The sequence below is a fragment of the Arvicola amphibius genome, chromosome 1, assembly GCF_903992535.2.
Source record: "Arvicola amphibius chromosome 1, mArvAmp1.2, whole genome shotgun sequence".
Lineage (NCBI taxonomy): Eukaryota > Metazoa > Chordata > Mammalia > Rodentia > Cricetidae > Arvicola > Arvicola amphibius.
The window spans coordinates 50459124-50475345 of NC_052047.1; the positions used below are offsets into that span (position 1 = coordinate 50459124).

The following is a 16222-nucleotide window of genomic DNA, read 5'->3' on the forward strand; positions in this document are numbered from 1 at the left end:
CTACACCTCACCTAGGCAGCACAAGAGAGCTGACCCTTTTCACAGGGGGCATGGATGAGCTGGGCCTGAAGGCATGAGAATGGGAGGGTGTATAGTGCCTCTCTCTTCTACTATGTGGTGGCATCGGTGAGGCAAAGATGCCCTCCTCCTCTCACCCCTCCACACCTGAAGCATGGGACGGATCTGACCCAACCCTTCACCAGCTGCAGTACTTGGGAGAATAGGTTCTGTATCTTGCCAGGAAAACACAGTAGAGCTGACCCTATAGTCAGAGGTGGTGGTGAGCCAGCCCTGAGGGCATAAGAAGGGCAGAGCTGGTGCTGGCTCCCTCTTCTGTAATGTGGTGAAGGGGGTGAGGATAGACGCCCTCCCCTTTGCTGCTACAGCCCATAGCTGGTGAGAGAGCTGACCCTCCCCTGTACCAGCCGCAACCCTAGGGAAAGTGAGCCCTGCACCTCATCTGGAAAGCAGTGGAGTTGACCCTGTTAATGGTGGGGTGGGGGTGGGGGGGAACCTGGCTTCAACCCTCATCTGCAATATGTGGCATGGACAGGGTAGAAATGTTTCCACACCCTACTGTGCTACACCTGAGGTGGATGGGAGAGCTGGCCCTGAGGTCATAAGAGCAGGAGAGCTGCCCCTGTCCCTCACCAGTTGCAGTACTTGGGAGAACAGGCTCTGCACCTCAGCTGGGTATAACAAAAGAGTCAACCCTGTTGCTAGAGGCAAGAGCCAGTCCCAAAGTGGTGAGCATGGGATATTTGTCCCCAATACTCAACTGTCATGTAGCAGTATGGCCAAGGGAGAGATGGCCCCTCTTACCCTTTGTCCTTTACAACCTGTGACACAGAAGGGACCCTCCCCCCTACAGCTGCAGTATGCAGCCAAGTGAGCCCTGCCCCTTGTCTGGACAGCACTGTAGCACTGTCCCTGTTGACAGGTGGCCCTGAGGATATGAGAATAGGAGAGCTGATGACAGCCCCCTCGACTGCCATGTGGTGGTGAGGGCAAGGGAAAGACGGAAAGATGCTCGCTCCTACCATCTTTGAGGGACAAAGGAGTTAACCTTCCCCTTTACTAGCTGCAGCACTTGGGAAAGTGGACCCTGACCTCACAGGGCAGTGCAGTAGAGCTGACTCTACTGATGGGGGTGCAGGAGAACATGAGCATGGGAGATCTTGCCCCACCCCTCATCTGCCATACTGTGGTGTGGGTGGGGAAGAAATGCCCTCTGCTCCCCCCTGCCCCTCACCATCTGTGGCAGGTGGGAAAGCTAGCCTGGAGTCACAAGAGTGAAAAGCTGCCCCAGCCCTCACCAACTACAGCACTCAGGAGAGTGGCCCCTACACCTTGCCTGGGCAAAACAGTAGACCTGGCACTGAAGGTGTAGGTGTAGGAAAGATAATCCCGAGGGCATAAAAGCAGGAGAGCTGTCTCCATCCCTTGTTCATTCCTGCAAGGGGTGAACTTTCCAGGGCAATGCTGAAGAGCTCATCATGGTAGTGAGCTGGATGACTGAATTCCTTTTTAAAATACATAAGAGAAAATACATCAGAACATATACACAATGGAATATTACTTAGCTCTAAAAAGAAGGAGGAGGAAGAATAGGAGGAAGCAAACCTATGATTTATGACAATAAGAACCTGAAGGCATTCGTGAGATCTGCCAAGACATAGAAAGACAAATTCCATGTTCTCACTTACATGTGCAGGCCTACACAGTTGATCTGATAAAAGCAGAAATGTAACTGGTTGTTGCCAGCAGCCATCCAAGGAAGCCAAGCATAGGTTTGCCAAATGATCAAGGCAATCGTACATGTAGCCAGTATGTTCCCCAAATCCATGAAAACATATCTCACATGAGCCCTCTGTGCCCTACGAGATGAACTATTTCATGGGGTGAAAGTGACATTATTCTCATTCAAGAAGTAATAAAACAATAGCTACAGTAGGGGAATCTACATCAGGTACTAGAGTCTCTATTCTAAGCTGACAATGGATTTTTAATTGGTTAGTGCTTCTGAAAGGTCAGTGTATTAACTTTTGAGATCTTTCCTTAATCCTTAGAACGTTCATGCACATTTAGAAAAACGCAGGTGCTTAACAAATTTTGTCCAGTTAAATGGGCCTCTGTGATCTGAAATTGGCATAGGCAGGTGGCTGCCAGGTCTGCGCTACTTTGGGAAATGGATGTATTTCTCCTCTACGAGCTCTCGGTGGGAAGGGGAAGAGGACGGGGGAGGGAGAATACTGACAGACAACAGCAGGGGGACTCTGTGCTCAGCATCTTGTCTTGGTGGTATATCCAACTGCAAGATTTATAACCTTCTTGTTACCATATATCAGCTTCAACACTTTCTGTGAAGTCTTCAATAACTTCGATGACATCTTGCTGAGGGGTTTTGTCATTAAAAGCCTAAAGCTGGTCATTAACAAACCTTCTCTGCAATCATCCACTGCTGTGCTAGCTCAGGCATAGATCTAACTGGAAAGTTGGCCTGCCTTGGAAACTTTCTAGAAGAATGCATTTTTATTGTGCAGGTTATATTTCTTTAGGGGAAGAATCCCAATCAGTTCATCATTTATTTCTCATTATCTATGGACTAACCCTTCCCTCATAGACACAATCCAATTCAACAAACATGTGTAGCACACTACTATATAATAGGAACACTGCTTGGGGCTAAATATATAATTAGGAAAAAACACAGCTCAGCCTTCAGAGGATTCATGCCCACCCCACACTCAACCCCCCCCCCCCAAAAAAAAATTAGCCACCATTAGCAGAACCTTTTGCAATATGGAGAGAGCAGGCATTATATGCATCATCTTCTCCATTTGTCACTGTCTCCTGGAAGATGCCTGTTGTTAATAACCTCATCTTTGTGATTAAATGTCTAGAGTTTTACCTGCTTGGGAAATCAGTCAGCCGAGGTGTCCGTCAACAGGAGACTAGATAAAGAAAGTGTGGTGCATATACACAGTGGAATTTTATTTGGCCATAAAGAATGAAATGATGACATTTGCAGGAAAAATAGATGGTATTTGGGATCATTATTTTAAGTAAAATAAGCCAGACTCATAAAGACAAGTAGGACATTTTAGGGCATATTCGGATTCCAGATGGAGGACATGAAGGCCGAAAGGGTTTATGAGAAAAGACGGAGAGGTCTAAGCGGAGATGGAAGAAGATATGAGAGAGTGTGTGTAAAGGCATATCTGTGACATGAAAGCAGAAGGGAGGACAATTGGGGGAGGAAAGAAACTAGCAACGAGAGTGGGAACAAGGAGAGGGAGGACGATAGGGGGGAGGGGTAAGTTAGAAGAAAACATGAGGGCAGCCATGTATGAAGAGGGCGAATCAGACATAACACACATCTATAACCGCAGCATCTAGAGAAAAAGCAGGAGGGTTAGAAGTTCAAAGCCAGCCTCGGCTCCACGGAACCTTGCATAAAAAATAAACATCAAAAATAAAAATAAACAGAAACAGAAGATAGGAGAAAGAGAAAAAGAGGACAGTAGAACAGGAGGAGAGCTCTCATGAAATTTCATTACTCTACATGCCAATCAAACAAACTAACTTTTAATTAGGAATGCTTATAAAAACAATATTCTCACAGTTAATGAGCTCCTAACTGGCAGAACCAGATCTCAAAAACAGGTTTTGCATAACTTCACAGAGGTTTACTTGTCCTACACAACCACACAAAATCAGGCCATTAAAAATATGAAAAGGACCTATAATCTCAGACTGAGACAGAGACAAGTCAAGTTGAATAGAGACAGAAGTTAAGTGAATACAAGGAATACATAGGCTTGGGCTGGAACCACTTTCATGAGACTTAGTTTGGTCTGGATGGAGTCGTGCTCTGAGGAGTCGCCTCCCTTGGCCTCCCTCTTCCTCGCCCACCCATGGCACTGAGAATGGAAGGTTTCTATCCATGAGAATTTGTGCAGGGCATTTCAAGACTGCCCACTGGCTTTGAGTATCCACCACTGTCACTAAGCTTGTGAATAAAGACTAATATGTTGTATGAAACACAGTTTCTGTAGGCCACTGAACTCCAAACATACAAAAATCCATCTAAGAACATTTTTCTGCCAGCAATTTGGTTTTACACCTAATTTTGTGCCTCCTCAGAAGGAAGTAATCGGAGGATATCTGCCTTTCTACCCATTTCTAGGAGGAAATAGACAAACAATTAATGCTTCAAACAGTAATAAAGCATGCAGTCGTGAGAGACTCTACGGCTACAATGTCAAAAGAAGGAAAGGAATAGGAAATAGTAAGTCCTCCAATGGTATTTCTCATTTTAAAAGTTATTATTCTATTTATTATGAGAAGGAACGGAGATCAGAGAACAAACTGTGGAAGTCAGGTCCCTCCTTCCACCATGGGCCTCCAAGAGTTTGAACTCAGGTCTACAGTCTTGGCTGCAGGTACCTCTGCCAACTGAGCCATCCCACAGGCCACATAATGTTACTTTCTCATTATCTCGTTTAGCTTTGAGATTACAGTATAAATCATTCCCCTCCTTCCCTTCCTTCCTTCTAAAGAAACCCACCTTTGTCCTCTTTCAGATTCATGGCCTCTTTTTTCATTAATGTTTGAGATTCTATATGAATTACATAAGCACAGCTTGTTCAATCTATATAATGTTATTTGTATGCAGGTTTTCAGAACTGATCATTTGGTGTTGAGTGACCACTTTCTGGGCTCTTCCTTGGAGAAGATTATTTCTCCTCTCAGTATTCATTAGTTGACTGTGGTTGAAGCCTTGCAAGCTTCCTCTCGCCTACCTTGGCATGCCTGCTGTTGTTGAAGCCTTGCGAGCTTCCTCTCGCCCACCTTGGCATGCCTGCTGTTGTTGAAGCCTTGTGAACTTCCTCTCGCCCACCTTGGCATGCCCTGCTCTTGTCTTTGTTCAGTCTGTGTTTATGCAGTCATGCAGTGGAAACTTTAGACAGCAAGAAATTAACCTGCGATAAGAAAACTTGAAGGATGTACATTTTGTAACAATAACTATCACTGGTTAAGGACCTCCAGTGTGTCTGACAATTGGCTGGAGGGTTTTATGCTGTAAACTGTCTGATGAGATGGAATCTTTGGAAGAGCTCTTCCACTGAAACCGTTACTTCCACACTTACCCATAAACAAATCAGAGACCAACAGGTTAAGCTATTTGTCAAAGGCCCCACATTGAGCAAGTTGCAGATCTATAATGTCAGCCTAGTTTTGTCAAGTTTAGGGATGCAGCTTTACTGATATCTGTATTTAAGGTAATTAAAACATGTTCTATTTAAATATGTTTAAATAGAATTAAGGGATGCACTAATAAAAGGTCCCAGCAAATGTAGCCCCCCTTCTCCCTCTCCCCATTTCCTCCCTCTTTTTTTTCTCCTTTCCCAAACTGAGCCAGAAACATTAGCTTACATTTAGTGCTCAATAAATTGCTGTGGGATTTTACCTGGGGAGCTCTGAAAACCCTGCAGGCAGACATCATCGATCCAACTCTAGTGTCATTATGTGCCTGTCCATATGCATGATGTGGAGTGGGGAAGGCTTTGTTCACCAGAATCACAAAACTATCATCCATCTGACACCCTGGGCTGTTGGTCGGCTCTTACCTATAGGGCTTCCCACAAATGTCTTCCTTGAACTGTTATTATTTTTAATTGCTCACAGGATGCTGCTTACTAGGAAAGTTCTTGCCAACCAAGATTATTAGCACTGCCTCCAAGGAGTCTCTGGGAAGCCACAAGTAGCTACAGCCGGTGAGAAGCCAGACACATGGGCCTGAGATTTTCCCCAACATGACAGAACCAGCTGACCCTCTCAGAGACCAGGAGAAGCACGGCAGACAGCCTAGGTTAGGTCTGAACAGAGAGCTTAAGGAAAAGGCTTTGTTCTAGGATGGGGGTGGGGAGGGAATCACTGTGCCTCAGAAAATCCTCAACTCACAGGTCATAGATAATACAAAAATCTATAATGATATTAACAACACATTTTTCCCTGTCACAGAAGTTACTTAGTAGCTTGGTCTCTCTGAAAACTGGTTTCCTCATCTGCAAGAAGTGGGTAAGTAATTACCCAAATCACTGTTGGGGATTGAAGTGAGAAATGGCATCAATAAAACTGTTTCTGTTCCAATCAGAATGGAGTTAAGAAGAAAGTTCTTAGCTGTAGCGCAACACCTGCTCTACATGCTACGCACTACGATACAGTTCGTGAGTCGGACAAGGGGTTGGAGATGAGAACACACGCGCAGAGAGAGACACAGGTGCCAAGAATGCCCCATTTATTGTGTTCCAGGGCAGCTTATATTGTCTACTTGACTAATGGCCACGCCCTAACTCTCAGCTGCAAGCCCACCAGAAACCACTCCCCTGCCATCAGGAACTCCTGAGGGTCTCGTGCTCAGAGCAGCTGCAAGCATAGGAAAACAAGTTATTTACTCCGGCAGAAAGGGGTGGGGGATCACAGGAAATTCAGGGTCTGGGGGTCCACAGTCCCCAACACTTAGCAATAACTCTTATGGAAGTAAAATTAAAGTGTCTCAAGAAAATGAATCAAAGGGATTCCATGAAGAACTATAATAAAAGACAAACATAGTGAAAGAGCTCTCCCTGCTTCCTGGCCCCTTCTCTTCCCACAGAGTAGCTCCCTCCTTGCAGTTTGTTAAGCTCATAAGGAAGAAGGCAGCCACCAAGGCCCCAGAAACTTGCTTCCCTACCCTCTTCAATCTTAGAAACAACCTGAGCCATTCAAGCTCTAGGACCAGTGAGAAGCTGGGACTGGTTCTGTAGTGTGGAGCTGCGGGCAGGCTTCCCGCCACCCGGCTCCCGGCCACCTGCTAGCTTATGCCCCAAAATAACAACATACAAATTGTATTCTTTTAAACACTGCCTGGCTCATTAGTTTCAGCCTCTTATTCACATCTTGACTAACCCATATCTAATAATCTGTGTAACATCACGAGTGGTGTCTTACCGGGAAAGATTCTAATGTACGTCCATCTTGGGCAGGAGCTACGTTGCATCTGGCTTCCTGAGGAGAGGCACGGCGGCAGTCTGCCCCAGACAGGAGAGGCGGGGCAACTGTCTGAGCCATCTACCTCACTTCCTTTTTCCTGTTCTGTCTACTCCACCCACCTAAGGGCTGGCCAAGGCAGTTTCTTTATTAAAACAGAAGACTCTCCCACATCATGGTTCAGTTCATATTATGTGACTTCATCTTAACCAACCTATCGTGTATTGATGAAGGTGGTACTCTCTCCAGTTTCCTAAGCTGAACCTGTGCTAAGCATACAAAACAGGACCATAACCATCTCACAGAAGAAAGGAGACTTGCAACCGGAAAAACAATTACATGCAGAACAAATTATTAACATCTAATATAGAAATATATTTTAAAATATATCAGTAATACCCATCTCAAAATAAATACACTCATGTTTGGAATTTGTTCCGAACAAATAGATATTAACATAGGTATTTTGCCAATATATAAATATCTGAACATTTTAAAGGTTAAAGCCTAAACAAAGATGGTATTGTGTACCTGGAATGGTGGGAAATACCTATGGAGGGGAAAGTTTCAGGAGTTCAAGGCCAGCTTTGACTAGCAGTGAGTTTAAAGCTAGCCTGGGATACATGAGAACTTGTTTCAAAAATACAACAAATGAGAAAACAAAAACATCAGTATGATTTAGTCATAATGAAAATGCATAGCATGTTGTAAGAGGAGGAAGGTAAAACTTACTAAAAATAAGTAAATGATATTTTAAATATATAATACAATTGCTATTCAACATACCATGGGGATATATCTCAATAAATCCTCATTAAGTTTAAAATGTTTGTGCCAGCCCTAACCACCTTGCTCCCAGCTAAGCAATGCTGTGTACCTCAGTCTTGATTGTTCTGCATTGTGACAGGCACTCATTGCAAGACATGATTCTTATTTCCTACCTGGTGTAACAGAGCATGGTACCCTGCAGCACCCACCCAGGAAAGCTTAAAATTCAACATTTCCTGTTCCTTTTCTGATGAGTAAATATAATTCTCTCCATTACAAAGTATAAATATCTTCCGTTGAGGCAGCATCATTTGCATACATCCTGTTCATTTTCCACCAAATAATCTAAAGACACAATAGGAAGTCAACATGCTACAGAATAGGATTTTGCTTGTCAGTTCCGTTTCTTTTTCCTGTCCCTTAGAAACACAAATTAACCCACAATTTCTGTTCTCACATTCTGTTACAACCCACATCTCTAAATTACTGCATTTATGGGCCAACCACTGAGAGTTTAGCTTGAGAAATTTCAGAGACTGTAGCAAGCATTTAAAATCATTTCAAAAACTAACAAAGACACCTTTCTATAATTAGCTATAAACAGAATACTAAATTGAAAATAGAAAAGATTAATTTCTATTTTTGTCTTTTTTTCTCAAATGTGCACATACTAATTTTAAGCAAGTCATCCTGGTTTCCTGCATCTATCTTTTGTAATGGAAAATCTTCATGGTTACCTTGACTTCTTTAGACTCAAAGAGGCAACTGAGGCACACCTCTGGATACGCCTGTGAGGAAATTATCCTAAGGTGCATTTAAGAGAGAAGATGAACCCTAAATGGGTGGACCACCCCATAGGCCAGGGGATGTGTGGAATAACATCCGGGGAAAAATGTAGAAAGTCAGAGTGCACCTTCATCCCCTTCCTGTTTTCTAGTTGGTCATAGAGTGAACAACTCTCCTCACCCACACAACCCTTTTGACAGACGTCTGGCTCAAGTACGTGAGATCAAATAAACATGTTCTGAGCCCTTGAAACTGTAAACTATAACTAATGCTCCCTTTTCAAAGTTCTTTTATCTGGTACTTTTGTTACAGCAACATGACCGTCACTAGTAAGCCACCTCTGAATCTACCTGGCAGCTTCATAACTTCAGGATGAAAACTTAGAATATCAGCAGGTTAACAATATACCAGACTCTTTCACAGAGATGAGTAGAGCAGAATCTGGGAGAAGCAGAGATTTCCCTTCATTTTCAGAAGTGAATTCTCACTCAAAAAAGAACATATTTTGAACGTCATTTTAAAAGATATCTTTTGTTTCGGTTAGGAATCTGACTGCTGTCTGCCAATAAACTCCAGACCTCATTCCACAAACGTCAGGCTTTAGAAAGAGACCCCTTTTGAATTCTAGAATCCATCCCTTTTGGGTGTCTCCTGAGCAATTTTGTAAAGTCTAATTCCTGGTCTTTTCAATATGATGATAGTAAATAAATATGATTGAAAAGAGCAAATCGCAGTCTCATTGTGGGGTACTCCCATCTCTGACTCCTTTACAGGAATAAGAAATAAAACCGAGGCAGCGACAACGTTCTAAACAACGATATTCCAAGAAAAGCCGAAGGAGGGAAGACAAGGCGACAGACTAATTAGTAATGCCCATTATCAATTAATAATTAGGACTTATAATTTGTTATCAGATATTAAATTAACTCCCTTGGAAAACTGGAGGTATCATCATCATCACCATAAGCAGCAGCATCGTCATCATCTTGTTTACATATTTTAGTTTCTAACCAGGCCACTTAGTTGTAGCTCAGATGCTAGAATGAGATCCTTGTAAATCCTGCCAACTCAGCTTTGACAGTTAGGATATCAAAATATGCAAATAAGTATGCTGTAGCTGAGCAGTGCCGGTGTTTTATGATATCTAACGGTTTTCGACCTTCCTACTCTTGTTACCGTCGCCTACAATTCAGGAAATGCTGAAGACAGTTGCTTTTTCCTTGGTTCGATTTCAGCAGAGTGGAAGCTGGGCCTAATCCTCACTTTCCTCTTTTCTAAATACCTGCTCTCCCCTCTCGTAATTACATGGCTTTAAACTAATTTACATGAATTTTGGCTTTCAAAATCAATGGTCTTTGCCGAATGCAAATAAGCACATGGGAAAATTATATTAAGTTTGCACAATTGATCTTTCATCATTTCAAATGGTACCTTTGAATAGTTCCTGAAATGTCTGTCTGAAATACTCCCAACGCTGAGTGTCATCAAGAGATGGCGGGTCACACTGGGGAAACCCATTCTCGGTGATGTAAATTACAGGGTTATTATATGTATCCTAGAACGAGAGCAGAAGTTTCATTCCAAACAGATGTTTGAAAAAAAAGAAAAGAAAAGAGAGCTCATAAAATCAGGTGCATTACCCTCTATCTTCTGGAAGCTGCAACCCCAAAACTAGTTTTCATCAAATTGCACTGACCCTATTAACTTAATTTTCCACACACTGACCTTTTATGACTAACAATGGAAAAGCAAAACTGTGCAAATGTCCATGAAGACAGTCAAATGACTCTTCACATAATGAGAAGACAGAAATATCCTTCTTCCCATCAGCATCTGCTGATTGTCATTGCTCCTTAACCCCTTGGTCCCGCTGGCAGGTACATTTTCTATCACCCACAGGAGGAGTTCAGAAAACTGGTACCTTCAAATTGTAATTTCAGTTACCAGCATAGAGGAGACTCAGAAAGCATTCAATTCTTTTTCCTTAAAATGCTTTTTTGAACCACAGCAGTGACACCAGCTTGAAAAATATGCCCAAGCTACTCATATAGACACAACAAAATTTAACAACAAATTTTAGTATGAAAGCCAGCTAGTTAAATCTAAAGAACTCAATCTTGCTCTTCTCTTCCCAGTCAGCAAATGGGCATACTGACACCTAAAACCATTCTTTGTGGTGTTCATTCACATGGATACATATGACTTCCCAGAGTCCTTCTGTACTTGGGTGCACATAGACACAAATAAATCATTTACCTTAATATATTTCAGTAGCTTACGTATTCCCCATGGCACCACATAGATCCAACCCACATTCTCCCAAGATGGATTGGGAAACAATTCAATCTCCACATCCTGAAGGAAGCCAAGTTCTCCCTTCTTGTTCTCCTTGTGTCTGACTAAGCGAGTTGTATAATATTGAACAGCGAAGAAATCAGCGGTGCCTTTGATCATTTTCTTCTCTTCTTCTGTGAATTCTGGAAGCCTTGATGATGGATAGCCTTGCTTTTTACTCATGGAGGCAATCTGGGACTTGACAAGTTCAGGATAATCACCATCAATAAATATGGGTTTAGCAAAGAAATCCAACTGGAAATTGATGGCCCTTCTCGTAGCTTCCTGGTCAAGCACTGAGTTAGGATCTGCTGGTTCTAACCAGCAAAAAAATAATGATAAGGATACAAACCCCTTCTGATCTTTTCGGAATAAAGAATCATAGCTATGCCAGGATCTGGCGTGAGCCTTAATCAAATTATGAGCTGCTTGGTAACCTCCAATCCCAACGTGAGGCACACCAGGAGCAAACATACCCATGTCATAGGCCAAAATAGCGAGAGTATTAGGCTCATTTATGGTAAGCCATTGCTTCACTCGGTCGCCAAAGGTCTTGAAGCAAAACTGTGCATATTTGTCAAAAGCTTCAACAATTGCTTCTGACAGCCAACCTCCTTGATCTTCTAAAGCCTGAGGCAAATCAAAGTGATAGAGGGCCACTATGGGTGTCACCCCATTCCGTAACAAATCGTCTATGATCTTGTTGTAATAGTCGATTCCTGAGAGGAGAAAATGTAAGAAAAAAGAAATTATTTTTCAGTATGATGCCAACATGTTTTATAGGAGCAGATATTAGGATGAGTCTTATTTAAAATAAGGTATATTATGTATTTACTTTGATCAGTGAAAGATTGGGAACAAGCATGGAGAAAGACAGAGAAGACAGGGTAATCATGAAGTAATGGTGAGATGGGGTGGCAGGATGGGAAGTTAACTGCTCCAAAAACAGATAGATCTGAGGAAGTTATTATCACATAACATTATGGGATTTTGTATTTATTGAAATAAATTCCATAAGAACAAAAGGTCTGTGTGAGGTTGGCATGTCCAATTCATCTCTAAATTTCCAAATCCTGAAATCATATCAAAAGTTCAGTGAATAATGAAAATCTGTTCAATTAGTGGATCTCAAGTCATATTAAAAAGTAAATAAAGAAAGCAAATCAAATGAATGTCTCAGTTCTTTGCCAGACCTAACTGTCTGACAAGTCTGGGAAAGAGATTCACTGAGAAAACACTACTAAAGTTTAGTATCTGAGACAGGTACAACAGAACACGTCTGTGGTCCCAAATACTTGCAACAATTTGAGCCAATACATTGTAGACTGTCTCAGCAACATGATGAGAACATTGTTTTAGGAGACCAAAAAGTTCCACAGGTATCCCAGAATGTGGATAAAAGATACCAGGAGTGTGCCTCCCTGGTTGGAGTTCGGTCTACAATTTTGATAATCTACAGAAATACCAAGTAAGCCCTTCCTCTCGGCTGATTCTTTCAGGCTGGCATGAGACCACTGAGTGCTGGCCAAATTGTTGTAGAGTTCAGAAGAATGCTATTAAGTTGAAGAGGCTCTGCCTCAGAAACCAAGGCCAAGAAGATATTGGCACTAGCGTCACACAATGACTCTTACCTTGAAAGTGACTATCTAAGGAGACAGGGGTGGTAATATTGTACCTTGTTTCATGCTTAAAATAATGAAAGAAGCAGACACTTAGAGGAGAAAAACTGTCCTGGGTTAAGAGGTTTCAAGAGAAATGGTGTAAAATCATATGTAGAACTGCATTGGAGGCTTACTGACAAGGAAAATCTCTTTCTTTTCTTTTTTTTAATTTAGTGAATATAGAAGCAGACTTCTGAACTGTTTAACCCATTCAGTCATCCCTTGTTCACTGTGTAAATGCATATTGGTATAAAAACAATATGCTGGTCAGAAAAACTTAGGAAGGTAAGCATGACCCTCCTCCTCTTGGAACTTACCTAAAACCTCTACAGATAATACAGATACACCCTAAAAAGGTAAAGATGGTAGAACTGCATAGTAAAGACAATGGTTAGCATTTTGAGGTGAGATAAGCCATACCCATCCTAAACTTGGAGTATCAGCAAGCATGGTCTGAAAACAAGATGCTGAAATGGACTCAGGACCGAACTCTGATACCAGCCTATTTAAATTCCACTGCCACTCTGTCACATACTAGGCCCATGATCTTGAGCTCTTAGATCTCCCTGAATTCTCTTTGCTCAACTATAAAATGTGGAGAACACTAGAAACCTACTTCAGTAAAGTATTGTGGGAGGGTTTAATCAGTTGATAACTAAAAAGGATAAGATTATTTCTTAACACATAATTAGGGCTCAGTACAGGTTATCTCTCATTCTACTAATTAATATTGTTGTTACTGTTCGATGAATATAAGTGATTATCATAAGACAATAAGAACAAAATGTTCCTTAAAGAGCACAAGGAGAACCAAATGTTCAAAACACCCAAGACACGATGACCATCAAGAGGCAATGTACTCAATTTGCTGTAGAAGAGTATGTCAACCATCATCATTCAAATTTGGTAAGTACTCAAAGACAGCTAGGAAAAGGGAAAGAGTGAGCAGGAGTCTTCAAGCATGCTCTAACTGGAGCTGCTAGCACAGGCAACTGGAAGAGGACTAAGTAGAAGTGAGTGTCTTGTGTGGTTGGTTTGGGGAACACATTTAGCTCTCTTTGGTTGGCTTTAATTGGATGCAGACCCATGATGGGAACAAAAACTACAGAAAGTGCAAGTTGTTAGCTAACCCAGAGGTTGTGATTTAGCTATCTGGGCTTCTTATGTGGGTCAGAGCTTGATTTTCATATGCTGTCTGGCCAGTGTTTAAATAGTCACTCTTTTAAAAAAAAAAAGGCATTCCTGGGAAAAGAAAATTTGCATACTTCATCAGAAGAGGAAGGAGAACAGGGAGAAGAAAGCGGAGTAAGCAGAAACCGTGTTATGCACCAGGCTATTGTTGACCTGCCTGAGTACTTCTAATCATGGCTCACTCATGTGGAAAGGAGGAAAGTAGCATGAGTCATGCATAAGAACTCCATGTTTGGGGAACACATTTGCTTGTAACCATAGCAGAATAACTCCTCTTCCTGAAGGTAGCTATGGAAGAAATAAATAAATTACCTTATGGAGACAAAGGAGACTACTATGCAAATGCAACTGAGATAAAGACCTTGATATGAGGAGGTGTATCTAGACCGCCTAGTTCAGATGGACGAACTCCATATAGCACAGAAGTCCTTAGAAGTAGAAGAGTATGGCAGCAAAGTAATGATCAGAAGATGGAAGAGCAAGGAAGAGGTGGAGACTGTGATATATTAAGAGAGACTCGTTTGCCACCAGTGGCTTTTACGATGAATAAAGACAGCCCCAAGCCAATAAGAGCAAGTGGAACAGGCCTTCAGAATATAAGCCAGCGAGAACAGGAGGACCTCAGTACCAATTGTCAACTGCACACATGAGCCGAGACAGAGCCTGCCTCATAGGAATTAAGAAAGCAACACAGCCCTGCAGATAGATACCTTGATTCCAGTTGATAAAGATCTGAGGTGACAGATTTGTGTTGGTTTAAGCAGTTGAGTCAGTGATGGTTGATTCTGGTAGCAATGGAAAAGCAATGTAATTCCCCCAATATAAATAAAACTTTCCTTGTCTCTCTCACTAAAAAAAAAAAAAAGTGTTCCAAACCCATCTCTTGGCCAATATAAATTCACGTTTTCCATATTGTGACTGTGATATCCAACTGATGCATTACATCTCCTGACCTTGGTATTAGTAAGCTTCCAGCTCCTCCTAACAAACTCTTTTCTTTGGCTTGTCCCTCATATGAGCTTTTTTTATTGAATCTATACCATATGTACTAGATACCACACAGTTATGCTTAATTCTAGCACTAAGCCCAAGGGAGGAGCAATTTTATTCCTATTACACACATAAAAATTCATATCAAGAGAGCCGTGATATTGTTAAATGAAATAGACAATATTCAGCCCCACACTAAGTCTAAATTTTCCTCTGCTACAGCACATCTTTTCTCTTGTTTACAAACGTGCCTGAACTAGGAAGATGTGACTTCTCACTAGCCTCAACTTCTACCTACTCAGACCTAGTCATAATATCAGATCTTTTTATTATCGTTTTATGATGACTCTTTAGTGGTAACCAATCAATTTTAATTTGAGCAACATGATAATCATGAGTTGGCATTAAATACATTTCATGTGTTTAGATATTCATGCTCTATTGCATAATTTATATGGAATATCCTGGGATGGAACACCTTTTTTGCTTCAGCTTTATACAGTTTACTTGATGGTGTAATGAAACTTTTACAACTTTTCTGTGAATGTAGTGTGGTGTGTGGGGGAGTGTGGGGGGTGTTAATAGGGAAGGATCAGAACCTAAGGTTTTTGTGAACACTAGGCAAGCCTTCTGCCATGGAGTTGTATCTCCAGCCGGAACGAGAGCCTAAGAGCAGAGCACTATGTTCAGACAGCAGAGCGCCATGTTCAGACAGCAGAGCGCCATGTTCAGACAGCAGAGCGCCATGTTCAGATGGAAGAGCACCGTGTTCAGACAACAGAGCACCATATTCAGACAGCAGAGCAACTTAGTGAAAGAAGCTTGGACAAATCACTTGACCTCTGCATGCATACAGTCTTCATTTATGAAAGAGAGGTGATAACAGTGCCACCTTGCGGCCATTATAAGAACTGACTAAGATCATATAGTTGAAGGTGTTGAGTTTCACTTATCAATGAGATTGGTAAGGAAGGCTCCATGACAACTGACCCTCCCTGTTCTCAGGTGACCACCTGTTGCCAAACTGAGGGTCTTGACATTGAAAAGTCATTTGGACTCTGTTTTGTTCCAGATATTTAGGACAGGATTGACTCTGAAGAAGTAAAACTTCTACAAGTTTCTCTCATACTCAATATCACATTTCTGTTTTAATTAAGGCAATTTCTGTTTATTTTATCTTTAAAAACTTGCAGCAGATTTGAGACATAGGAAAGATACACCATCTCAGACTAATTGACATGCAAAGGTAGCACAGGGCAGTTGGGTGTAGGACTGGGGTAGTAAAGTGGGCATTACTTGAAATAATATGACAATATCAGACAGCAGGCAACAAAAATTAACTACAACTGGAATCCAAGGAACTTGGGTGCCGAAGTGATTTGTCTCATGGGGGCCTCTTTTTGGTTATTGGTGATGGTGGTGGTGGTGTTTTCAAAACAGGGCTTCTCTCTGTAGCT

The 16222-nt window shown here is 41.9% G+C and overlaps 1 protein-coding gene across 1 annotated transcript in view; it reads right to left on the reverse strand.

The window, feature by feature from the left end:
* The window catches only part of LOC119823783 (cytosolic beta-glucosidase), a 139510-nt gene that overhangs the window by 74268 nt on the left and 49020 nt on the right, over positions 1-16222 (reverse strand). The window contains exons 3-4 of the mRNA XM_038343843.1: positions 10846-11642; positions 10021-10144 (exon numbers count right to left, since the gene is read on the reverse strand). Coding sequence (XP_038199771.1) covers positions 10021-10144; positions 10846-11642 — 921 coding nt within the window. The remainder of the gene's footprint in view (positions 1-10020; positions 10145-10845; positions 11643-16222) is intronic.